At 44.9% G+C, this 26,784-nt stretch overlaps 1 protein-coding gene across 1 annotated transcript in view; it reads left to right on the top strand.

Moving 5' to 3' along the window:
* The window catches only part of DNAH1 (dynein axonemal heavy chain 1), a 109,045-nt gene that overhangs the window by 23,464 nt on the left and 58,797 nt on the right, over positions 1–26,784 (top strand). The window contains exons 18-41 of the mRNA XM_089666400.1: positions 1,617–1,870; positions 4,805–5,017; positions 5,311–5,475; positions 6,554–6,675; positions 6,763–6,868; positions 8,845–9,024; positions 9,100–9,240; positions 9,545–9,708; positions 9,818–9,931; positions 11,041–11,229; positions 11,318–11,423; positions 12,865–12,978; positions 13,425–13,574; positions 14,876–14,962; positions 15,489–15,675; positions 15,815–15,906; positions 17,486–17,640; positions 17,951–18,128; positions 19,946–20,140; positions 20,880–20,999; positions 23,014–23,172; positions 23,445–23,549; positions 23,635–23,775; positions 25,380–25,540. Of these exons, the coding sequence (XP_089522526.1) occupies positions 1,617–1,870; positions 4,805–5,017; positions 5,311–5,475; positions 6,554–6,675; positions 6,763–6,868; positions 8,845–9,024; positions 9,100–9,240; positions 9,545–9,708; positions 9,818–9,931; positions 11,041–11,229; positions 11,318–11,423; positions 12,865–12,978; positions 13,425–13,574; positions 14,876–14,962; positions 15,489–15,675; positions 15,815–15,906; positions 17,486–17,640; positions 17,951–18,128; positions 19,946–20,140; positions 20,880–20,999; positions 23,014–23,172; positions 23,445–23,549; positions 23,635–23,775; positions 25,380–25,540 (3,598 nt within the window). The remainder of the gene's footprint in view (positions 1–1,616; positions 1,871–4,804; positions 5,018–5,310; positions 5,476–6,553; positions 6,676–6,762; positions 6,869–8,844; positions 9,025–9,099; positions 9,241–9,544; positions 9,709–9,817; positions 9,932–11,040; positions 11,230–11,317; positions 11,424–12,864; positions 12,979–13,424; positions 13,575–14,875; positions 14,963–15,488; positions 15,676–15,814; positions 15,907–17,485; positions 17,641–17,950; positions 18,129–19,945; positions 20,141–20,879; positions 21,000–23,013; positions 23,173–23,444; positions 23,550–23,634; positions 23,776–25,379; positions 25,541–26,784) is intronic.

Raw genomic sequence — 26,784 nt, forward strand, 5'->3', positions numbered from 1 at the left:
GAAACATATGACCTCGTGTATACTGAAACATATGGCCTCGTGTATACTGAAACATATGGCCTCGTGTATACTGAGACATATGACCTCATGTATACTGAAACATATGACCTCATGTATACTGAAACATATGGCCTCGTGTATACTGAAACATATGGCCTCGTGTATACTGAAACATATGGCCTCGTGTATACTGAGACATATGACCTCATGTATACTGAAACATATGACCTCATGTATACTGAGACATATGACCTCGTGTATACTGAAACATATGACCTCATGTATACTGAAACATATGACCTCATGTATACTGAGACATATGACCTCGTGTATACTGAAACATATGACCTCATGTATACTGAAACATATGACCTCATGTATACTGAAACATATGACCTCATGTATACTGAGACATATGACCTCATGTATACTGAAACATATGACCTCATGTATACTGAAACATATGACCTCATGTATACTGAAACATATGACCTCATGTATACTGAAACATATGGCCTCGTGTATACTGAAACATATGGCCTCGTGTATACTGAGACATATGACCTCGTGTATACTGAAACATATGACCTCATGTATACTGAAACATATGACCTCATGTATACTGAAACATATGACCTCATGTATACTGAAACATATGACCTCATGTATACTGAGACATATGACCTCATGTATACTGAAACATATGACCTCACATGTATACTGAGACATATGACCTCATGTATACTGAAACATATGGTCTCATTATCCTGTGCGAAGTTGGGAACCTTTGACCTTTTCATTCAGTTGTGTGGCTCAAACTAGTTCTGATTAGTTTTTTGAACTGCTATATATACACTTGAACAGGGGCGGGCTAACAACTCACGGGGCCCTTGGGCAAAAGGGGATCATGGGGCCCCTGTGTCCTCGCCCACACCCAAAAAAGCCTATGAAAGGTACCGGGGGCATCTCATGGGGCCCCCTACCAACCCTGGGCCCTCGGGCAGTGCCCGAGTTCCCGAATGGTCAGTCTGCCCCTGCACTTGAAAGATAAAGAGCCATTGGGGTTGGATTCATATTGAAGTATGGGTCAAGGACTGTCGCCTCCAGAAACTTCAAATGAAGAAGTTGCAACCCTCCCCTGGATCGGAACGATGCTGTATTTATCTATTTTTAGCATCTGTAATACGTCTTTAAACCAAACTAAGTAAATTCTTTTATTATACTTTTGAGTTGACTGAATTGTTGTACTATATCAGCATAAAGGTTACACATAGGAACTTTTAGATATTAAGGCTAACCCCTTATTACACTACAGGACACAGCAAAGATGTAGATGTTGGAGGATGGGTCCACATTGCATGGGGGACACACGCATCCAACAATTTCGAATGTATTGAATGAAAGGGAAGGTAGGAGACACAGGCCGCCCAATAGAAGACTACAATGACTCTTCTCTTACAGGGAACTTAAAGTAGGATTTTTTTTTTCTGGAGACCAACAAGGTCTCTTTAATCCTAAGATTGATAGCTGATATCACCCAACTCGTCCCTAGATATGAGGAGTTTTCTACATTTTAATCTTAACGATTCATCTGCCTGTCGTGTCTTTACCCCCAGCCTGCCAGGAAGTGGCACAGGACATCAAAGGCCGCATCGAAGAGTTTAGGCCATACATCCCGTTAATCCAAGGGTTGCGCAACCCCGGCATGAGGAACCGCCACTGGGAGATGCTGTCAGAGCAGGTACAGATTAACGTCAAACCCAAAGCCAACCTGACCTTCACCCGCTGCCTGGAGATGAAGCTTCAAGACCATATCGAGGCCATCGCTAAGGTGGCAGAAGTTGCCGGAAAAGAATTCTCCATCGAACAGGTGAAGTACCTTGCCCACCAGCTTCTTTAAGAACACCTGTAAGCCTGAGCACACCCGAGGCAGTTATCCTGTGAGATGAAGATATACAGTGCAGCATAGTCACTCACAACCAGTTCCTGGTGACATCAGTATGTTGACGTTCTCCCCCAGTGAGGAGCTGGGCCTGTATTTATACAAATTGAATGTGGGTCCTCAAAAGGGCCACACATAATATTTAGGTTATGTGATATTGCAGAGAACTGTGGACATGCTAGAATAGATGGTCAAAGACATCAGATGTGGTACCAGTGACCGTATTACCCCAATCCTAGAGTCCTTGCACTGGTTACCCTTCAGGTTTCGCATAAACTTTAAGATCCTCTTGCTCTCCTCAGACTCTTCATGGGTTGGTACATCATTATCTCTCTGAACTTTTCTCAACTTAACCCCCCCACCCCCATAACCTCAAATTCTGGTCTTCTGTGTGTTCCCCCTACTCCCCTACACTCGATGGGAGACAGAGCCTTCTCCTGCTATGCCCCAAAGCTCCGGAATTCAGTTCCAAAGGCAATCATAGAGTTATCTTCTCTAAACTCATTCAAACCAAATCTAAAAACGTTTTTCTTTAGATCAGCTTTCATGTAATTATCTTTTTATCCTTTGTTTTATTCTGTGTTTTCTTTGCAATGCGCTCTGAGAAGCTACCTTTAACCACCTCCCGTCTGGCCGATGTATATAAACAGCCAGACGGTGGCAGTGCAGGGTCGGGTGGGCGTTTATAAACGGCCTCCCCGCTCCCTGCTTGTGCGCGCTCCCTGGGAGCACGCAGCACCACGATCTGGTGCCCGCTCTGTTCTCCGGACACAGTGGAACATCAATCGTCGTATGGGACCTCTGCGCGAGGTCCTGATCATGTGATCACTCATTGTCCAATCAGTGATCACATGCAGAGTAGTAAGCAAGATGTTACTTCTAACATCATTGCTTACTACGTGTGAAATCTGTGAATGATCACAGAGATCACATGGTACAGGGCCATTCACAACAGCCTTGTACCATGTGACAAGCTGTGACCAATCACAGCTTACACAGTATTTCTCAATGGCTGCAAGAATGCAGCCAGAGAGAAGGAGAAATGATTGCTTTTACAGCAGAAAAAAAAATCTTCATCACCCCCCACAAGTAGGGTGACAGTAAGTAAAAAAAAACCCATAAATAATAATATAAAAAATAAACTAAAAATGTAAAAAAAAAAGTTTAAAAATGATCATTTTTGGTTATAAACTAATTTGGGTTATTTTGTTTTTACTAAAAAGATAACGGAATACATTTTGGCCAAGATTTATTATGAAATATTAATTATTTGCAAAATGTTATAAGAAAAACACTTTTTTTCAACATTTTGGACTTTTTCATTTACATAGCAAAAAAAAAAAACTCCCAGTGGTGAATAAATACCACCAAAATAAAGCTTTATTTGTCTCAAAAAAAGCTAAAAAAAAATCATATGGGTACAGTGTTGCATGACCGCGCAATTGTCATTCAAAGTGTGATAGTGCTGACAGCTGAAAATTGGCCTAAACAGGAAGGGGGGGAAAGTGTCCGGACTGGAAGGGGGGGAAAGTGTCCGGACTGGAAGGGGGGGAAAGTGTCCGGACTGGAAGGGGGGGAAAGTGTCCGGACTGGAAGGGGGGAAAGTGTCCGGACTGGAAGGGGGGGAAAGTGTCCGGACTGGAAGGGGGGGAAAGTGTCCGGACTGGAAGGGGGGAAAGTGTCCGGACTGGAAGGGGGGGAAAGTGTCCGGACTGGAAGTGGTTAAAGGCACTCTATAAAATAAAGTTTATTATTATTATTTTAGATGCCATACAGGTGTCGTTGGAGACCAGGAACATGTCATTGATGTGATTGGTTGCTGGGGCCCGAGGGCCATACAGTAGGCATCTAAGGGTCACAGGTTGGACATTAGGGACATAATGGGGTTTATTTACTAAAGTTGGTTCACTCAGAATCTTGTACACTTCTGCATGGAAACCAGCCAGCTTACAGGTTTTATTTCTAAAGCTCAATTAAACAAACTGAGGCTAGAAGCTGATTGGTTACCATGGATAAGTGCACCAGATTCACCAGCTTTAGTAAATCCCCCTCAATGTGACTTAGATCTTTCCAGGGACATGCCACTGACTATAGGCTGCTAGGGCCATACAACAGGCACCAAAGGGTCACAGCTTGGGCATTAGGAATGTAATGTGACTTAGATCTTTCCAGGGACATGCCACGTACTATAGGCTGCTAGGGCCATACAACAGGCACCAAAGGGTCACAGCTTGGGCATTAGGAATGTAATGTGACTTAGATCTTTCCAGGGACATGCCACTGACTATAGGCTGCTAGGGCCATACAACAGGCACCAAAGGGTCACAGCTTGGGCATTAGGAATGTAATGTGACTTAGATCTTTCCAGGGACATGCCACGTACTATAGGCTGCTAGGGCCATACAACAGGCACCAAAGGGTCACAGCTTGGGCATTAGGAATGTAATGTGACTTAGATCTTTCCAGGGACATGCCACGTACTATAGGCTGCTAGGGCCATACAACAGGCACCAAAGGGTCACAGCTTGGGCATTAGGAATGTAATGTGACTTAGATCTTTCCAGGGACATGCCACGTACTATAGGCTGCTAGGGCCATACAACAGGCACCAAAGGGTCACAGCTTGGGCATTAGGAATGTAATGTGACTTAGATCTTTCCAGGGACATGCCACGTACTATAGGCTGCTAGGGCCATACAACAGGCACCAAAGGGTCACAGCTTGGGCATTAGGAATGTAATGTGTAATTCCAACTGAGTTTCCTAGTAAACCAAATACGGCATGGCTGCCTCTGCTGTCTATAGGTGACAGGTGCACTTTTTGAAATGACCCATTTATCAGTTTCTTGTTCCTGTCCCACAGGCTCTGGATAAGATGGAGGGCGAGTGGGCCTCGGTATTGTTCACTGTCTTGCCATATAAAGAGACAGGAACCTTCATACTGAAAAGCCCAGAGGAGGCCTCCCAGCTCCTGGATGACCATATTGTGATGACCCAGAGCATGTCCTTCTCACCGTACAAAAAGCCTTTTGAGGAACGGATCAGCACATGGGAGAGCAAGCTTCGCTTGACGCAGGTACTGAAGGAAGAACACTAATAAATGCTAATTACAGCTGAGGTCACAGCATAACAAAATGGTAACAGTTCAGTGATTTCAGAAAAACAAAAACTGTTTCTGTAAAAGTTGTGTCTTTATGGCTTTAACGAAGCTCATATGGAAGAGTTCAAACAAGAGCTTCATTATTTATGGAATGGTCAGACCTAACACAGACCCAGATGTCCATGATCTTCTACCGGTGTTGCCACAGACTAGAGAGATGTGCAGGATTCAATATCTTGATCCAAATTCCTCAACTTTTCTATCCCCAGGATGTACTGGAAGAGTGGCTGACCTGCCAGCGCTCCTGGCTCTACTTGGAACCCATATTCAGCTCGGAGGACATCAACCGTCAACTGCCGGTGGAGAGCAAACGTTACCAGACCATGGAGAGGACCTGGAGGAAGATCATGCGGAACGCTGAGGAGAACAAACAGGTCAGATGATACTTTGTAACCAGAGTGACCACCAGGGGCGGACTGACAACTCATGGGGCCCCCGGGCAATAGGGGATCATGGGGCCCCTGTGTCCTTGCCCAAACTCAAAAAAGCCTATGAAAAAGGTACCAGGGGCATCTCATGGGGCCCCCTACTGACCCCGGGCCCTTGGGCAGTGCCCGAGTTTCCAAATGGTCAGTCCGCCCCTGGTGACCACCCATTTGGCTATTGTACCCCCTTCCTTTTTTTGTATAATCTGTGAGTGTTTAATGTTTAAATGTACTTTAAGTAAGTATCCACTTTGAGTAACTTTTACTTGTGTGTTTTTATGCGACTATTACACTTTATTCCTTTCAACTAGCAGGGGCCCTTGACTGTAAGCATCCCAGGGCCCAAGGTACAATTAATCCACCACACCCTAAACCTAACTCTTTTCTTATACCTAACCCTATCCCTGAATCCTTTTTCTAACTCTAACCCATAACCCTTCAAAAATGTTTCAAGAACCCATATCAGAAGTAGAGCACTGTTTTGGGTGTATGCTGACTCTTACACATGATTCCATTTAACTGGCAGGGGCCCTTGACTGAAAGCAGCCCGGGGCCCAAGGTACAATTAATCCACCACACCTAACCTTTCTAACTCTAACCTCCAACCCCTAACCCTTCAGAAATGCTTCAAGATCCATGTTAGAAGTAAAACATAGATGCAAATGTATGTTGGCTTTTATGTATGATTCTGTTAAACTGGCAGGGGCCCTTGACTGAAAGCAACCCAGGGCCCAATGTACAATTAATCCACCACACCCTAACCCTTCTTATTCTGACCTCCAACCCCTAACCCTTCAGAAAAGCTTCAAGATCCATTTCAGACGTAAAACATAGATGCAAATATATGCTGACTCTTATGTATGATTCTGTTATACCGGCAGTGGCCCTTGACTGAAAGAAACCTGGGGCCCAAGCAACAATTAATCTGCTGCCATTCTGCTGATATTATGGGCGTCTGTCCTCAGTTTGGAATCTGTTACAAAGTTTTGACCCAGTTTTTGAGTAGTAATCTCCATTTCGGTTGCAGGTGATCTCCTTGTGCCCAGACCCTCGTCTCCTGGAGAGCCTGCGGGAATGTAACAAGCTGCTAGAACTGGTACAGAAAGGGCTCAGCGAATATCTGGAAACCAAGCGAGGCGCCTTCCCCAGGTACCCACCACCGAGCTGCACGTTCCGCAAACTTCTATTTTATACCGATCTTTCTGAAGTTCACAGTGTTACCTTCTTCTTTTACAGGTTTTATTTCCTGTCTGATGATGAACTTCTGGAAATACTCTCGCAGACAAAGGACCCGACCGCTGTGCAGCCACACTTACGCAAGTGTTTTGAGAATATAGCGCGGGTGAGACTTTGGCCTCAATACAAGGGTATACAGTAGGTGGTGTGATGGATTGCGGAAGGCACCCGCAGCTACCATTCAGAAAACATCATTCATGTTTCTGACCTCTCTAAAACGATGAAAGGTGAAATCTCATTGGTCGGTATTGATTACTGTACTTAGCACATCACCATCATTCCCCCGTTGTAGTGATTTGTTACCAGAAGTAATTATGTTTCTATAATATTTAGTGTGTGGCACTTTACACGATGTAGGCCATTAATATGGAGTTACCCTCCCTCTCCCCATGACCATTAATATAAATTTTACTCCTGTGGCCATTAATAGAGCGTCTTCACCATACGGTTACCACAAGGCTGGAAACAATATCTCAAGCTTGGATGTCAGTGGGATAAAAACAATTGCATAGCTTCTGTGGTCAATAAGAGGAGGAATAGTGCCCCATCTTCGGTATTAGTTGGAGGAATATTGCCCCATCATTGGTATCAATGGGAAGGATAGTGCCCCATCATTGGTATCAATGAGAAGGATAGTGCTTCATCGTTGGTATCAATGGGAAGGATAGTGCCCCGTTGTTGGTATCAATGGGAAGATTATTGCCCCATCATTGGTATCAATGGGAAGGATAGTGCTCCATCGTTGGTATCAATGGGCAGGATAGTGCCCCAGCTTTGATATCAATGGGCAGGATAGTGCCCCATCGTTGATATTAATGGGAAGGATAGTGCCCCAGCGTTGGTATCAATTTGAAGGATAGTGCCCCATCATTGGTAGCAATGGGAAGATAGTGCCCCATCTAGTGCCCCATCATTGGTAGCAATGGGAATGATAGTGCCCCATCGTTGGTACCAATGGGAATGATAGTGCCCCATCATTTGGTATCAATGGGAAGGATAGTGCCCCATCGTTGGTATCAATGGGAAGGATAGTGCCCCTGCTTTGATATCAATGGGAAGGATAGTGCCCCATCATTGGTATCAATGGGAAGGATAAAGCCCCATTGTTGGTATCAATGGGAAGGATAGAGCTCCATCATTGGTATCAATGGGAAGGATAGAGCTCCATCATTGGTATCAATGGGAAGGATAGTGCTCCATAGTTGGCATCAATGGGAAGGATAGTGCCCCATCATTGGTATAATGGGAAGGTTAGTGCCCCATCATTGGTATAATGGGAAGGATAGAGCTCCATCATTGGTATAAATGGGAAGGATAGAGCTCCATCATTGGTATAAATGGGAAGGATAGAGCCCCATCGTTGGTATCAATGGGAAGGATAGTGCTCCATCGTTGGTATCAATGGGAAGGATAGTGCCCCATCGTTGATATCAATGGGAAGGATAGTGCCCCATCGTTGGTATCAATGGGAAGGATAGTGCCCCATTGTTGGTATAAATGGGAAGGATATAAGTAGAAACAAAAGAGTGAAGGACTTTAAAGGTGCTTAGATACCCTCAGGATGAAAACAACTTTTACACACTGAATTTCATAAAAAAGTTTTATTACATACAACAAAATATAGAACATACTGGATTTTATATGAAATCCAGTGTGTCAAAGTTGTTTTCATCCTGAGGGTATCTAAGCACCTTTAAAGTCCTTCACTTTTTTGTTTCTACTTATATGGTCACTTTTGGATGTGGTGCTGATGGATCTGACAAACCAAGTGTGAATATCAATGGGAAGGATAATGCCCCATCATTGGTATCAATGGGAAGGATAGTGCCCCATCATTGGTATCAATGGGAAGGATAGTGCCCCATCATTGGTATCAATGGGAAGGATAGTGCTCCATCGTTGGTATCAATGGGAAGAATAGTGCCCCATCGTTGGTGTCAGTGGCAGGAATTTTAGCCCACTGTTCCTGTCTAATCAGAAGAAAAGTGCCTCGTAGCAGTGGGAAAAATGGTGCCTCAAGGGTAAGAAAAAGGCAATAATTTGGTACCTTTATATACACAATATCTTTTCTTCTCCTTCCAGCTTCTCTTCCAGCCGGATCTTCAGATCACCCACATGTACTCTGCGGAGGGTGAGGAGGTCAAGATGTCAACTCCCATCTATCCAACCGGAAATGTGGAGGATTGGTTACTGGAGGTGGAGAAGGTCATGAAGGCTAGTGTGCGGGAACACATTCAACGAGCAATAAAAGCCTATCCAGAGGTACGTTGGCGTTACCTTCCCCTGATACCCCAAAGTTGTCACTTTTTCATCATATATTTCTCATACTCTTCTCAGATGCTGCGGACGGAGTGGGTGAAGAATTGGCCGGGCCAGGTTGTCATAGCTGGATGTCAGACATTTTGGACAAAAGATGTGTCTGAGGCACTGGAGGCTGGTGACCTAAGCACCCGCCTCTTCCCGCAGCTAGAAGCCCAGGTTGGTGACTTCCCACAGGATGGGGGGGCAGTTTTTATTGCACGTTTGCATGTGGGGAGATTGCCCTAAACATCCTGGAAATCTATCAGAACACGAAGGGAGGCCAGGCCTTCCCAACAGACACAATGAGGCTTCAGCCCTCTGCTGCGCCATACAATCAACTTCTCTTCCAATTAATATAAAATCTCTAGAAAAAAGTATGGGTTACCCTTAATTCACTTACTGTACCTTCATAACTTCCTCTGTTTTGCATATTGACACATTTTATTTTCGGATATCTTATGTCCGTAATTCTGCCCCGTAGCTCAGTGACCTGGTCGCTTTGGTGCGCGGAAAGTTATCTCGCATGCAGCGCAACATTCTCTCTGCTCTGATCGTGATTGAAGTCCACGCTAAAGATGTCGCTGCTCGTCTGATCGAAGAAAACGTCAGCGGCGTTAACGATTTTGAGTGGATATCTCAGCTCAGGTATGGGCACATACAGACGTTACTAGTATGGCCACCACATACCAGAAGACAATTGCTACCTGCCCAGTTCTTCTGACCTTTTAGAAATAAAATTGAATATATTTCTCAGGTATTACTGGAACCGCGAAGATCTTTATGTGAGAGCTGTTAATGCCGAATTCCTGTATGGCTACGAATATCTGGGAAACACGGGCCGACTGGTCATAACACCTCTGACAGACAGGTGGGCACATGGTGTACTTTGAATTGAGTGTGCGCTTGGTGGATGTAATGAATAACTCAGATGATTGCTGTAGTATGGCAGCTTGTGAGAACACACAGAGGCAGAATACGGGTAACTATATTGTAATCATCCAACAAGGTACAAACAGGCCCAGCGGGTGAGCTCAGCCAACCAGAACCACTTACAAACACACAAAGCAGCAGTTATGTAGTTAGGAGCGATGCTGACAGCTTCTGCAACAAGGTCTGGCCGATCCAACCCAACTGGGAGTCTTCTTCAATGAGGATATTGTAGTTCCTTCACTTTCCCTACTCCTCCAGAAGCCTTCCCTGCTGCTAGTGTTGTCCCTAACAGGCGGGGAACCTGTCTCTATTCTAGCTACTCACTAGCTAGCGCCAAGTCAGGGGGCCAGGAGCCTAAATAGGCTCTGCCTCACCTAAGATGGCCGCTGAGGTCAGTCGGGGACCAGCGTACAATCAGACAGCTACTCCCAGGTGACCAAGGGAACCATAGTGGAACTAAATTTCCCACAACTTTCCACCCCTTCAGTATTGCCGCTTTAGCTTAGGGCCACCTACAGTGGGGAGGAAAGACTGCACCTGCCTACAAGCTCTTTACTGCCTGGTGAAGCCCAAATGGGGTCCAAGGGAAAGTCAGCTTGTAGAGATTAAAAAAAGGAAGTTGTAGGGATTGGTTCAGACCAGGGGCGGACTGACCATTTGGAAACTCGGGCACTGCCCGAGGGCCCGGGGTCAGTAGGGGGCCCCATGAGATGCCCCTGGTACCTTTTTCATATTTTTTGACATTCATTTTTATGTCCAAAAAAAGAGTTTACCTAGACAGCCCATATAATTGATCAAGCTTCTAATCCAAGCTCATGAGGGTTTAACATGTAGGACTAACCACTCATCCACTCACACAATGAATCTAGGCCCTGATTTCCATAAACCCCCGAAACATGTTTGCTTTCACTCTTGATAGATCCTTTAATTGTGATAAATAAAAAAACTAATTTCTGGAATGATCTGTATGGCTTGCCATGCTCATTATTTCACTTTACACAGTCATTATAATGTGAATCTGTTCTGTTCCTTGCACTGGAAATTTAGGTGCTACCTTACCCTGACGGGGGCTCTACACCTAAAGTTTGGAGGTGCCCCCGCTGGACCTGCTGGAACAGGGAAAACAGAGACCACAAAGGACTTGGGTAAAGCACTTGCCATCCAGACCGTAGTTTTCAACTGCTCTGACCAGCTAGACTTCATGGCCATGGGCAAATTCTTCAAAGGTCTAGCCAGGTAGGTGAACAATGTCTGCTTGTTATAGAAGTTTCCTAGCTGGAACGTATTTGATTGGTCAGTTTGTTTTTCTGATGGCTCTCTACAGCTCCGGTGCCTGGGCGTGCTTTGATGAATTTAACCGTATTGACATCGAGGTCTTGTCTGTAGTGGCCCAACAAATCACTACCATCCAGAAGGCCCAACAGCAGAGAGTGAGTTACTGGAACTTCACTTCCAGTCTTTCTTCATTTTCTGTTTTCCTTCTGGTTCCTCCTTGTGTCCATGGGGTATATTTTCATCTTTTACAGGCTTCCAACAATCATCTTACTGCTTTAATTTCTGTTCTTTCACTCCATGCATCACAATATTCATTAAGGAAACTGGGTGGAGACCCTCAAATCATTCCTTTATTTCCCAGAAGCTAAAACTGCTACCACATTTCTACCCAGAGCCATTGGTTTGTAATCAAGGCAAAACCTAAATATAGAGCCCTTTATCCAACTGTCCATCCAGAGCCTCTGATTTATAGACCGGATACATCCTAAATATGGAGCCATTTATCCAACTGTCCATCCAGAGCCTCTGATTTATAGACCGGATATGTCCTAAATATAGAACCATTTATCCAACTGTCCATCCAAAGGCTCTGGTTTATAGACCGGATACATCCTAAATATAGAACCATTTATCCAACTGTCCATCCAGAGCCTCTGATTTATAGACCGGATACATCCTAAATATGGAGCCATTTATCCAACTGTCCATCCAGAGCCTCTGATTTATAGACCGGATATGTCCTAAATATAGAACCATTTATCCAACTGTCCATCCAAAGACTCTGGTTTATAGACCGGATACATCCTAAATATAGAACCATTTATCCAACTGTCCATCCAGAGCCTCTGATTTATAGACCGGATACATCCTAAATATGGAGCCATTTATCCAACTGTCCATCCAGAGCCTCTGATTTATAGACCGGATATGTCCTAAATATAGAACCATTTATCCAACTGTCCATCCAAAGGCTCTAGTTTATAGACCGGATACATCCTAAATATAGAACCATTTATCCAACTGTCCATCCAAAGACTCTGGTTTATAGACCGGATACATCCTAAATATAGAACCATTTATCCAACTGTCCATCCAGAGACTCTGATTTATAGACCGGATACATCCAAATTATAGAACCATTTATCCAACCATCCATCCAGAGCCTCTGGTTTATAGACCGGATATATCCTAAATATAGAACATTTATCCAACTGTCCATCCAGAGCCTCTGGTTTATAGACCGGATACATCCTAAATATAGAACCATTTATCCAACTGTCCATCCAGAGCCTCTGGTTTATAGACCGGATACATCCTAAATACAGAGCCATTTATCCAACTGTCCATCCAGAGCCTCTGGTTTATAGACCGGATACATCCTAAATATAGAACCATTTATCCAACTGTCCATCCAGAGCCTCTGGTTTATAGACCGGATATATCCTAAATACAGAGCCATTTATCCAACTGTCCATCCAGAGCCTCTGGCACCAAATTGCACATCATTTGCTTTAATTTTCCACATCTTATAGAATCCTCTCATTTTCTCTACATTGTCTTCCGCCTTATACTTCTTGGTCTTTGTTGTCACTTTAGGTTGATCGGTTCACGTTTGAGGGAATGGAGATCCCACTGGTGTCTACTTGTGCCGTTTTTATCACCATGAACCCCGGTTACGCCGGCCGTACAGAACTACCTGATAACCTTAAGGTGAGATTGGTGCACAACCAATGGGCAGGTCTGGGACTCAACAAGAGGGGAAATCTTCAATTTGGAAAACGGGTTCTGGTGACAGCTAGGGTAGGAACTTCCCTCACTTTGAAGAGATTTCCTATGAGAAATCCAACGTGATTTGGGGGCTCAAAACTCCCCTTCATGAATGCTAAGAAACCTTGATGAAGAGTGAGTTTTGGACCCTTGAAATGCATTGGCTTTCTCTTTTCCTCTTTACAGGACTCACTCTAGATTTGTAGCGCTCTCATCCTTTGCATACTCATTATACTCTAGGAACCCTCAGGGATACAACTGTTGACAGAGTGTTCCCTCTAGGAGTTGAAATCTTCCTATTCTTGGGTCCACCAACACGTCTATAATCTGGGAAAATTTTTCTGCTCTTCTGCTCAGCACTAGCCTTCATCTCATCTCCCCCTCTGTAGGCTCTCTTCCGTCCCGTTGCAATGATGGTGCCGGATTATGCCATGATTGCGGAGATCTCTCTTTATTCCTTCGGCTTTGATAACGCCAAAATCCTGGCAAAAAAAATCACCACGACTTTCAAACTGTCCTCCGAACAGCTCAGTTCCCAGGTAAGACACAACTCTGCCATTACCATTTCCTATTACTTTAATAAATGAATATCCAGTCAGCAGTGAAGAGACACTCCTCACTCTCTGAACTCATTTCTGCATATCAAGCCTTCATCTCACCGAAGGAGCTGCGTGGATTTTCCCACTTCAACATCAAATGATCCCTGTCTAATGCCATGTAAATCCTGACACACATCAGCCCCTGCTGCAGCCTTTCATCTTCTGAGTTGTTGCAGCATCACAATACTGAGAAAATGCCTTCTCCTAAATAATACAAAGTTAAAATGTTTCATTTTGATCACTGAGGGAGGGGAGACTGAGAAAACGCTTCCTCCTGCCTGCAGCAGACTGATGACATCATCCCAGCCTAGGCAAAGTCACTGACTGGTGACCTCAGCCTAGGCAAAGTCTCTGGAAGACAGGAAATGCTTCCTTCTGCCTGTAGCAGACTGCTGACATCATCCCAGCCTAGGCAAAGTCATTGACTGGTGACCTCAGCCTAGGCAAAGTCTCAAAAAGAGAGGAAACGCTTCCTTCTGCCTGTGGCAGACTGCTGACATCATCCCAGCCTAGGCAAAGTCACTGACTGGTGACCTCAGCCTAGGCAAAGTCTCTGGAAGAGAGGAAATGCTTTCTACTGCCTGCGGCAGACTGATGACATCATCCTAGCCTAGGCAAAGTCACTGGTGACCTCACCTCAGCCTAGGCAAAGTCTCTGGTGGAGAGGAAACTGAGAAAACGCTTCCTTCTGCCTACAGCAGACTGATGAAATCATCCCAGCCTAGGCAAATGACCTCACCTCAGCCTAGGAAACGTCTCTCGAGGAGAGGAAACTGAGGAAATGCTTCCTCCTGCCTGCAGCAGACTGATGACATCATCCCAGCCTAGGCAAAGTCACTGACTGGTGACCTCACCTCAGCCTAGGCAAAGTCTCTGGTGGAGAAGAAACTGAGGAAATGCTTCCTCCTGCCTGCAACAGACTGATGACATCATCCCAGCCTAGGCAAAGTCACTGACTGGTGACCTCACCTCAGCCTAGGCAAAGTCTCTGGTGGAGAGGAAACTGAGGAAATGCTTCCTCCTGCCTGCAACAGACTGATGACATCATCCCAGCCTAGCCAAAGTCACTGACTGGAGCTCAAGGATGGTTTTTAATGATAAAAGGTGGATCTTTTTGTGAATAATGATAGTGTTGCTGTATACTGCCATGTGTCAGGAATTATTCATGCGGGCATAAAAAGTCCCTGAGAAGTCCACCTAGATTTGCCCAGCCCTGCTCATGCCTCTATTTTGCCTCCTAGGATCACTATGATTTTGGAATGAGAGCTGTTAAGACTGTCATATCTGCTGCTGGAAACCTAAAGAGAGAAAATCCATCTATGAATGAGGTGAGCAAACAAGAAAATTCCTTGGCTGAGGTTTCAGGTGTTGGGGTTCCCAAGTTGGCAGCAGCCAACCATTATCCAAGACTGGCATCCCTCCCTGCCGCATGGCCGGCTCTCCATGTTGTTGCCTCTGTTCAGAGAATACATTTGTGTCCTAAAGACTTTGGAAATCTTAAGTCCCATCATGCCTTGACAGCTGCTCTGCAACAATAAGGGGGTCTATCTATAAAACGAATTAGTTGCAGAATGTCAAAAGCATTTGCTGCCTAGACCTCACAAATTCTGGCTGTATTTTGCTGAACACAATAATTTCCCATGTTTGTTAGCTCCATCTACTGGCCATAATGTACATATTTTCCTGAAATGCTCCAATCAGAGAAATACCACATTATGGCCACTAGATGGAGCTGCTGATCATAGGAAATCAATGTAATAGGTAAAATACTGCCAGAATTTATGAGGTCTAGGCAAATGCTTGTGGCATTTTTCTAATTGACCCCTAAGAGTTTCTCCTTTTTCCTTCCCACAGGAGCTGATCTGTCTCCGAGCGATCCGAGATGTTAACGTTCCCAAGTTCCTACAGGATGACCTGAAGCTATTCAGTGGCATCGTGTCAGACCTTTTCCCCCGGATTGAAGAGGTTCCCATTGATTATGGAAGCCTGGAAGAGGCAATTCGTAAAATGTGCATCCAGGGAAACCTCAAAGACGTGGATGGTAAGCATTGTTCAACAAAGACAGTGAGACTTCCACGGCTGGGACCTCATAGATGAAAGATTGCTTTTTACAGATGAGTTTTCTCATAAGTAATTCAACGAGGGAGCACATTGCAAATTTGTTTTTCTTGGTGTTTTAGGCTTTGTGACAAAGTGCATCCAGCTGTATGAGACCACCGTAGTGCGACATGGACTGATGCTCGTAGGGCCGACCGGTTCTGGGAAGTCACAGGTATCTAACCCATCTTTCTGTAAAGTCCAGTTCAAGTCACAGGAATACATTTGCAGTCAGATAGACTTTGTAATAGTAGGCTACATTTTTATAGTTTTACCTCCACTTTTGCAGCAGTTATACATATGGCTGTACAGACCAATAGGCACCTGAGTTAGACCCAGTGCACACAGTAGTCAGCATTCAGTAACAGAACATGCCCCCTGTCCGGTTAGACACATCTCTTTCTGGTCAGATATGCCTTTTCCCCTTCTCTTCAATATAAGGTTATGTGAGAACATTTGTGATAAGAGGTGTGGCTGTGATGAGGGGTGTGACTGTTACTAAGCTCTGCCAGCACAGAGCACTGGAGCAGAGGAGCTGTGATGAGGGGTGTGACCGTTACTAAGCTCTGCCAGCACAGAGCACTGGAGTGGAGGAGCTGTGATGAGGGGTGTGACTGTTACTAAGCTCTGCCAGCACAGAGCACTGGAGTGGAAGAGCTGTAATGAGGGGGTGTGACGGTTACTAAGCTCTGCCCGCACAGAGCACTAGAGTGGAAGAGGTGTGATGAGGGGTGTGACGGTTACTAAGCTCTGCCAGCACAGAGCACTGGAGCAGAGGAGCTGTGATGAGGGGTGTGACAGTTACTAAGCTCTGCCAGCACAGAGCACTGGAGTGGAAGAGCTGTGATGAGGGGGTGTGACGGTTACTAAGCTCTGCCAGCACAGAGCACTGTGGAAGAGGTGTGATGAGGGATGTGACTGTTATCAAGCTCTGCCAGCACAGAGCACTGGAGTGGAAGAGCTGTGATGAGAGGTGTGACTGTTACTAAGCTCTGCCAGCACAGAGCACTGGAGTGGAAGAGCTGTGATGAGAGGTGTGACTGTTACTAAGCTCTGCCAGCACAGAGCACTGGAGTAGAAGAGCTGTGATGAGGGGTGTGACTGTTACTAAGCTCTGCCAGCACAGAGCACTGGAGTAGAAGAGCTGTGATGAGGGACGTGACTGTTAATAAGCTCTGCCAGCAGAGAGCACTGGAGTAGAAGAGCTGTGATGAGAGGTGTGACTGTTACTAAGCTCTGCCAGCACAGAGCACTGGAGTAGAAGAGCTGTGATGAGGGGTGTGATGGTTACTAAGCTCTGCCAGCACAGAGCACTGGAGTAGAAGAGCTGTGATGAGGGGTGTGATGGTTACTAAGCTCTGCCAGCACAGAGCACTGGAGTGGAGGAGCTGTGATGAGGGGTGTGACTGTTACTAAGCTCTGCCAGCACAGAGCACTGAAGTGGAAGAGCAGGACATAGTGGAAATAAGATCATGTAAGGCAAGCCTATGCAATAGTCCGTCACAAGTGATAACATGGGGGTGGCAGAGTATTAGGAGACAGAAATGACAGATAATTCAGTTGTAATTTAGGCTTGTTGCTCTCCTTCTGCTGTAAAACTACTCAGTTCAACTACAGGATGCAATTATTTTATCCTTTGTATCATTTTTATTATTTCTTCCATTATAATGCTGCTCTTCCTTTGTATTGTAGCGATTTTATGTGACTCTCTTCTGTATTATTCGTTGCTTTTTGTTTTATTCCTGTTCTTTTAGTGTTATAAGATTCTTGCTGCAGCCATGTCGTCTCTGAAGGGTCTCCCATCGGTCAGCGGTGGGACATATGAGACCGTCCACTACTACGTCCTGAACCCCAAGTCCATCACTATGGGCCAGCTTTATGGGGAGTTCGATCTGCTGACGCACGAATGGTGAGAGTCGTATCTTTCCCAGCATTTTTTCTGTGAGACGTTACCTGTATATAATCAGAGGGTGTTACAACGGAACATGATCAAGGCGAAGCAGTAACCCATAGCAACCAATCACCATTCACTGCTCTGACCGCTTTAACATAATGAAAGGTAAAAACTGATTGGTTGTTATGGGACTCTGCACTCCATCGATCTTTTTGCCTCCTTGTCTCCTCGGTCTGCCAATCGACCCATGGGATCCAGGAGTCCTAGATCTCACCTTACTTTGGAAGGTTTGTCCAACACTTTTCTCTGTTGGTTCCCAATGCAGGACGGACGGGATCTTGTCCTCCCTGATCAGAGGAGGTGCCTCTTCCACAGACCCTGATAAGAAGTGGTACATGTTCGATGGGCCGGTAGATGCCGTGTGGATTGAGAACATGAACACAGTGCTGGATGATAACAAGAAACTTTGTTTGAGCTCCGGGGAGATAATCAAACTGACCGAGGTGACCCTCAGACCTGGCCATCACCCCCTTTATGTACTGTATCTCAGCTAAGGTCACAGTAGATATAATCATCACTTCCAATGTGGCTTCTAAGGGCCATAGTAGACACCGGAGATCCATCACTAAAATACACCTTAGAGTTCCATTTCTAGGAAGCAGCATCACTTGTAAATAACTTGGGTGGAACTAATATTTATAATTCAGAGCCCATCCCAGCACCAATGGCAAGGGGCCACCTACATCAGCCAATCTCAACCAGGATTCCATGGAGCCTTAGTGGTCCTCCCGCAGTTGCTGGTGGTTCCTTAAGCTGTGGCTAATTGACCTCTCATCTGATGGGGCCTCCATAGTTCCAGGGCAAATGCTGCTTGGCAAAACCAGCAGCATGACCCAATTCTCTTTTTATCTGTCTGTAAGGGGAGCATTTTTTCTAATGACTGCCAATGTATGGAGTATTCTTCCCACTGATCACCATTATTAGGAGCTTTCTTTCCACTGGCCACCAGTTTGAGTGACATTCTTCCAACTGACCACCAATGTAGGCTGCATTCCATGTATGGGGCATTCTTGCCACTGACCACCAATGTAAGGAGCATTCTCCTTGCTTACCACCAATGTAAGGGACATTCTTCCCACTGACCACAAATGTAAGGGGCATTCTTCCAATTGACCCCCAATGTAAGGGGCATTCTTCCAATTGACCCCCAATGTAAGGGACATTCTTCCAACTGACCCCCAATGTAAGGGACATTCTTCCCACTGACCACCAATGTAAGGGACATTCTTCCCACTGACCACAAATGTAAGGGGCATTCTTTCAGTTGACCCCCAATGTAAGGGACATTCTTCCCACTGACCCCCCAATGTAAGGGACATTCTTCCCACTGACCACCAATGTAAGGGACATTCTTCCCACTGACCCCCAATGTAAGGGACATTCTTCCCACTGACCACCAATGTAAGGGGCATTCTTCCCACTGACCACCAATGTAAGGGACATTCTTCCCACTAACCCCCAATGTAAGGGACATTCTTCCCACTGACCTCCAATGTAAGGGACATTCTTCCCACTGACCCCCAATGTAAGGGACATTCTTCCCACTGATCACCAATGTAAGGGACATTCTTCCCACTGACCCCCAATGTAAGGGACATTCTTCCCACTGATCACCAATGTAAGGGGCATTCTTCCAATTGACCCCCAATGTAAGGGACATTCTTCCCACTGACCACAAATGTAAGGGGCATTCTTCCAGTTGACCCCCAATGTAAGAGACATTCTTCCCACTGACCCCCAATGTCAGGGACATTCTTCCCACTGACCCCCAATGTAAGGGACATTCTTCCCACTGACCCCCAATGTAAGGGGCATTCTTCCCACTGACCCCCAATGTAAGGGACATTCTTCCCACTGACCCCCAATGTAAGGGGCATTCTTCCCACTGATCTCCAATGTAAGGGACATTCTTCCCACTGACCCCCAATGTAAGGGACATTCTTCCCACTGACCCCCAATGTAAGGGACATTCTTCCCACTGACCCCCAATGTAAGGGACATTCTTCCCACTGACCCCCAGTATAAAAGGCATTCTCTCTATTGACTCGCAATAAATTGGTCTTAGCAGGGGTTCCCTGGGACCTGAAAATTATTCCAGGGTTTCCCCCGTGGTAATAGGGATGAGAAAGGCTGATTTAGATAATAATAAACATGTACAGAGTCTTCTACTGGGGGTACCTGTCTAGCTATAATATGTATAACAAGAAGGTAACAATATGATTCCCTGCCGGGTACTCTAACCTTTGTCTTCACTCCTCAGGCCATGACCATGATGTTTGAGGTTCAGGATTTGGCTGTTGCTTCTCCGGCCACGGTCTCGCGTTGCGGGATGGTGTATTTAGAGCCCAGTATTTTGGGGCTGACGCCCTTCACTGAATGTTGGCTGCACCGTATTCCCGCCGTCATGGAGCCGCACAAGGAGCAGCTGGAGTCGCTCTTCTCCCGGTTCCTGCAGGTAAAGGTTCCGTCTCATTGGAGTAATAATGTGCAATGAAAAGTAACATTCAACTTCATTGGAATCACAAAGGACTGAGCTCCAGAGGTATCAGAATTTATACGGATACTTTGTATATATGTGTATGTGTGTGTGTGTATATATATATATATATATATATATATATATATATACGTTGTATACAGTCTGGGGGAAGGGTGGACTCACTTTTAGACATTAATGGCGTGGTGTTGAGTTATTTTGAGGGGACAGCAAATTTACATGTTATACAAGCTGTACACTGACTACGTCACATTGTAGCAAAGTGTCATTTCTTCAGTGTTGTCACATGAAAAGAGAGAATCAAATATTTACACAAATGTGAGGGGCGGACTCACTTCTGGGAGATACTGTGTATGTATATATACAGTATATACATTGTATACAGTCCGGGTGAGGGGTGGACTCACTTCTGGGAGATACTGTATATATATATATATATATATATATGTGTGTGTGTAAGATTATATTTTTTGATGGTCACATAAAATTTTTGGTGGGGAAGTTTTGAGTACACTATCTTTATATATAATTTTTTTCCTATTTGAGTACACGGGGTTGAGGCATATTCCTAGCCGCGCACAAGGGTGAAATTATTCATTGCCTGTGTCCCTTTGTTCTGGTTTCTTCCTTCAATCCTTACATCACTGCCATTCATATTAACAAATTGAAGTTCATACAGTAATCTTTTCGTGTTCAGGATTCCATCCGGTGTGTGCGCCAGTCGGTGCGGGAAGTGATCGCTTCCACCGATAGTAACCTGGTGATGAGTCTTCTCAAACTTCTTGAGTGTTTCTTCCAGCCCTTCTTACCCCAAGAGGTAAATCTGCAGTATCACAAATTAAAATGTATTGTCATTAATATACATCTTATGAATAGAACGTAGCAATGTGTAACCAAAAATAGTATGAGAAGGGGTACATTCTCTGCAGACCTCCAACTTTATAATGGAAACTTTATCTTCAGTATTTTTTCAGTAGAAGCCCAGCATGGCTGGTGGTTCCAACATACAGGGTCTTAGTATCTGTTTATGTGCTCTGACACAGGGAATGTAATTTATTATTTAAATTAAATAAAATTTTAATTTAAAAAATAAGTAGAGATGTAAGGTTGTGGATGTTTAGTATAATATAGGACTTGTGAACACCGGACCATCACTCCTAAATGAGCTTGTTGGACACTCCATTCCAAAAACCATGGCCATTAAGGTGGAGAAGTTCCCTCTCCCCAAACCTTTAATATGGAGCTGTCCCCTCCCTCATGGCCATTAACATGGAGTTGCCCCTTTTTTTTAACTATTCCATCCTTCACTCTTCTGGGAAGACTCTCCACAAGATTTTGGAGGGTGTCTGTGGGAATTTGTGCCCATTTTGTGAGGTCAGGTACTGATGTTGAATGAGAAGACCTGGCTCACCATCGGCATTCCAATTCATCTCAAATGTGTTCAGTGAGGTTGAGATCAGGGTTCTGTGCAGGACACTCGAGTTCCTCCACCCCAAACTGGTCAAACCATGTGAGATAGTCAAATCATGTCTTTACAAAGATGGTCAAACTTTCTTTCTGGAGTTTGTCAGACCACGTCTTAAGGAGATGATCAAACCATGTCTTTATGGAGATGGCCAAACCATGTCTTTATGGAGATGGCCAAACCATGTCTTTATGGAGATGGCCAAACCATGTCTTTATGGAGATGGCCAAACCATGTCTTTATGGAGATGGCCAAACCATGTCTTTATGGGGATGGTCAAACCATGTCTTCATGGGGATGGTCAAACCATGTCTTCATGGGGATGGTCAAACCATGTCTTTATGTGGCTTGCCAAACCATGTCTTTATGGAGCTGGTCCACAGTGGTCAAACCATGTCTTTATGGAGATGGTCAAACCATGTCTTTATGGAGATGGCCAAACCATGTCTTTATGGAGATGGCCAAACCATGTCTTTATGGAGATGGCCAAACCATGTCTTTATGGAGATGGCCAAACCATGTCTTTATGGAGATGGCCAAACCATGTCTTTATGGAGATGGCCAAACCATGTCTTTATGGAGATGGCCAAACCATGTCTTTATGGAGATGGCCAAACCATGTCTTTATGGAGATGGCCAAACCATGTCTTTATGGAGATGGCCAAACATGTCTTTATGGAGATGGCCAAACCATGTCTTTATGGAGATGGCCAAACCATGTCTTTATGGAGATGGCCAAACCATGTCTTTATGGAGATGGCCAAACCATGTCTTTATGGAGATGGCCAAACCATGTCTTTATGGAGATGGCCAAACCATGTCTTTATGGAGATGGCCAAACCATGTCTTTATGGAGATGGCCAAACCATGTCTTTATGGAGATGGCCAAACCATGTCTTTATGGAGATGGCCAAACCATGTCTTTATGGAGATGGCCAAACATGTCTTTATGGAGATGGCCAAACCATGTCTTTATGGAGATGGCCAAACCATGTCTTTATGGAGCTGGCCAAACCATGTCTTTATGGAGCTGGTCAAACTATGTCTTTATGAAGCTTATCTATATGGAGCTGGCTTTGTACACAGGGGCACAGTAATGTGGGACCAGAAAAGGATCTTCACCAAGCTGTTGCCACAGGACCAGAAGAGCACAATTATCTACAATGTCTTCGTATGAGGTAGTATTAACAGAACTCTTCACTGGAGACATCTGAATAGTGTAGATATATAGTTCAGTTCTATATATCAGTCATAACAGATATCTAACAGGAAAGATGGATGGGGGAGGGGAGGGTTTGGATATGGAAGAGGTTTGTCAGTATAGTGTCTATACATTTTATGAATATGTTCCTTCTTTCCTTTCCAGGGACAGAAGAAGATCCCACAGGAGAAGTTAAACCGCGTTGGAGAGCTAGTGGAATCCTGGTTCTTCTTCTCACTGGTGTGGAGCGTTGGGATCACTGGAGACTCTGATGGCCGAGAACTGTTCAGTAAATTCCTGAGAGACAAAATGGCAGCTGAAAAGGTAAGATTAGATAAAGTACATAAATGGAAAATGCAAGTCATGTTCATCGAGTTTCTGTCATAGAAAACGGAAAGGTCCATTATAAAGTCCATAGCAGTGAAGCAGAATCCTTCATTTAATGCTCCATGCTACATTGAAGATATGGTGGAAGAAGCTCACTAGTTGAAATTATCTACAAATACTATTCTTCTCTTTATTCATGAGGCCCTGATTGTTGAAATCCTTCTACAGAGCCTCCACCTATTAATAGCAGACCTATGGTTTGTTGGCAGGTGACATTATTGTTTCCAGAAGAAGGCTTGGTCTATGACTATGTGTTGGATGATGCTGGAATAAGCAGCACTGCTGAGGAAGAGGATGAAGATATCCAACGTAAGGTGAGACTTGGCGTTATCCAATCACGTGTCCGTAATATCATACATGTTCTCTGCTCTGTGTAAATCTGCTTCTTCCCCACTTTAGGTGCGCTGGGTGAACTGGATGGAATCTTCCGCCCCCTTCTCCATCGCCCCCGACACCAGTTACGCGGATATCATCGTACCCACATTGGACACTGTAAGGATGTCCCACCTCCTGGGGCTGCTACTCACCAACAAGAAGCCGGTAGGTGTTACATTGTTTCTTCAAGTGCGTGAGAACAGCAAGAGGAAGGAGTTTTGTGTTGCTGGGTCCCTGAATGTTCAATCGACTTCTGAAAAGTCTGCAGGATCCACATATTACAGCCGATTGACAAATGACTAGAGAGATTTCAGGCACAATGTAGAGCAGAATTCTGTGAACTTTTCAGCATGACGGCCATATATATTTTATAAATATCTGTCTGCCCAAAAAAAATCAGTTTTAAAATGAATGAAGGATATGAATCAGAGCAACAGAGAAAGAACTTCAATAAAGTAAAGCAAAAACATTCCAGATCACCTTAAAGGGCGAGCAAAAATAAATTCAGTCTTCTCTAATCAGTCCACTTTACATCAAAGTTCTCCCTTACATCAGGATCCCCATTAGAGTCCACCTTACATCAGGGTCCCCATCAGAGTCCCCCTTTTACATTGAGGTTCCCATCAGAGTCCCTCTTTACAACAGTGTTACCATCCTAGTCTGCCTGAAATCAGGGTTCCCATTAGAGTCCAGCTTACATCAGGGTCCTCATCAGAGCCTCCCTTTACATTGAAGTCTCCATCAGAGTTCCCCTTTACAACAGTGTTACCATCATAGTCCAGCTTACATCAGGGTCCTCATCAGAGTATACCTTTACATTGAGGTCTCCATCGGAGTCCCCCTTTACAACAGCGTTCCCATCAGAATCTGCCGTACATCAGGGTCCCCATTAGTGTCCACCTTACAATGCGGTCCACATCAGTGTTCCCCTTTACATTGAGGTCTCCATCAGAGTCCCCCTTTACAGCAGCGTTCCCATCAGAGTGTGCCTTACATCAGGGTCCCCATTAGAGTCCACCTTACATCAGGCTCCTCATCAGAGTCTCCCTTTACATTGAGGTCTCCATGAGAGTCCAGCTTTACATTGAGGTCTCCATCAGAGTCTCCCTTTACAACAGTGTTCCCATCAGAATCTGTCTTGCATCAGGGTTCCCATTAGAGTCCACCTTACATCAGAGTCTCCATCAGAGTCTAGGTTTACATCGAGGTCTCCATCAGAGTTCTCTTTTACATCAGTTTCTCAATCAGATTCCTCCCTTACATCAGTGTCCACATCAGAATCCCCCTTACTTCAGAGTACGTCTTACTTCAGAGTCCCCTATTGCATCAGGTTCCCCATCAGAGTCCCTCTTACCTTTATAATTAGGATATAGAGTGCTGCAGCAGCAGGATGGGAGCTCGGAGGTAGACAGAGGAAGTTCTATTTTCTTGTAAATGCTGGGGTCATGCATATCATTGGTTGCTAAGATGCTAGCGGTCCTAGCAACCAATGCCACAGGGCAGTGGGGGGGAACCTGAAGATTGTGCTGGGGGTGCTGTTGGAGAGGAGGACAATCGAATGGTGCACATCAGCTACAAACTGGATAAAGTCTTGTAATGGGTCACATGTGGCGTTGCAGCTGGCCAGTTAACATGAAATATCAGTTTCTCCATCAGGAAAGGTTGACTATGAGATATCATTGGAGAAGAGAAGATGTTAATTTTCAGTATGTGACATTTTTATGTTCATCGGTCATATATTAAGTTCTTTGTTTTCTGGCCGATCTCAGGTTCTCTGCATTGGTCCCACCGGCACAGGGAAAACCCTGACTGTCTCAGACAAACTTCTGAAGAACATGCCGCTGGAATACATCAGTCACTTCCTCATGTTCTCTGCGCGGACATCAGCCAATCAGACGCAAGATCTCATAGACAGCAAACTGGACAAAAGGTAAGAGGCCCGACTGTGTGGAGTCATGGTGAAGCTCGGGGGAGGGCCCTCACTAAGTCCGTGTATGGGTCATCCACATCACAAAATGAAAGTATGGGTTCGCCAACCAGTCACAGGTGTCAAACTGGCGGCCCTCCAGCTGCTGCCAAACTACAAGTCCCAGGAGGCATTGAAAGGTTGACAGGTACAAGCATGACTCCCAAAGGCAGAGGCATGGTGGGACTTGTAATTTGGCCACAGCTGGAGGGCTTCCAGTTTGGGCTTCCTAATCAATCCTGCTTAAGCTCCCAGCTTTTAAACCATTTTTCTGGAAACTTTCCAACAGTGGGCGGGCGCCACACCCACTATAGGAGGAGCTAGCAGAAAGGTTCCACGAGGATAACAGAGTCACGCTCAGCCACCATATTGATTCCATATTGTTATCTGAAAAGTCACACTTTTGCTTGAGTTCAGCTTCTCATCTACCCTAAACGTCTTCTCATCTACCCTAAACGTCTTCTCATCTACCCTAAATGTCTTCTCATCTACCCTAAACGTCTTCTCATCTACCCTAAACGTCTTCTCATCTACCCTAGGCTTAAAGATTTCTAACTTCTCAAGCAAGTAGACATCTTTAAACAGGTTTTTATCTTCTAATGACATGACTAGATGTCATAAACACGTTCAATTCCACAAACAAGTTCTTATCTTACTCTAAGCAGAATGTCTTGTGACTCTGATGGTGACTCTGTTCCTTTGGCTTAGAGAAATGACATCAGTCACCTCTCATGCTCCTGGCATTTGGGCAACAATGCTTTATTGTAAAAATTACCCAAGAAACAAAGGGTCCAAGGCCAACACATTTCATAGGCATTACAAGCTCATATTCTAGTTATGTGATTCAGTTGGGAAGTTCAAGTATAGAAATCATAACAGGGGCAATGACATCGAATGACAACCAGGATTAAACAAAAGGAGTTGGGCGACCATCGAATGATAACCAGCTGTAAACAGGGAAATCAGAACAACAAATTAGGGGAAACCGTCAAGAGGCAAGCAGGTCAGATCCACACCAAACGTTATAAACAGATGGTATAATGGAAAATCTTGAGATGGTTCAATAGTCAGTATCAGTTGGGGTGGGAAGGGATATGGGAGATAGATGGCAGGGTAGAAAAAGGGTAGTTTTGGGGCATGGGGGGGGGTCCCCACAAATTTGGGACCCAATCCAGATAGGAGGTTAAAGATATGATAGGCCTGCTGGG

Source organism: Staurois parvus, unplaced genomic scaffold (genome assembly GCF_062004578.1).
Source record: "Staurois parvus isolate SC_StPar_1 unplaced genomic scaffold, SC_StPar_1.0 ptg002689l, whole genome shotgun sequence".
Classification (NCBI taxonomy): domain Eukaryota; kingdom Metazoa; phylum Chordata; class Amphibia; order Anura; family Ranidae; genus Staurois; species Staurois parvus.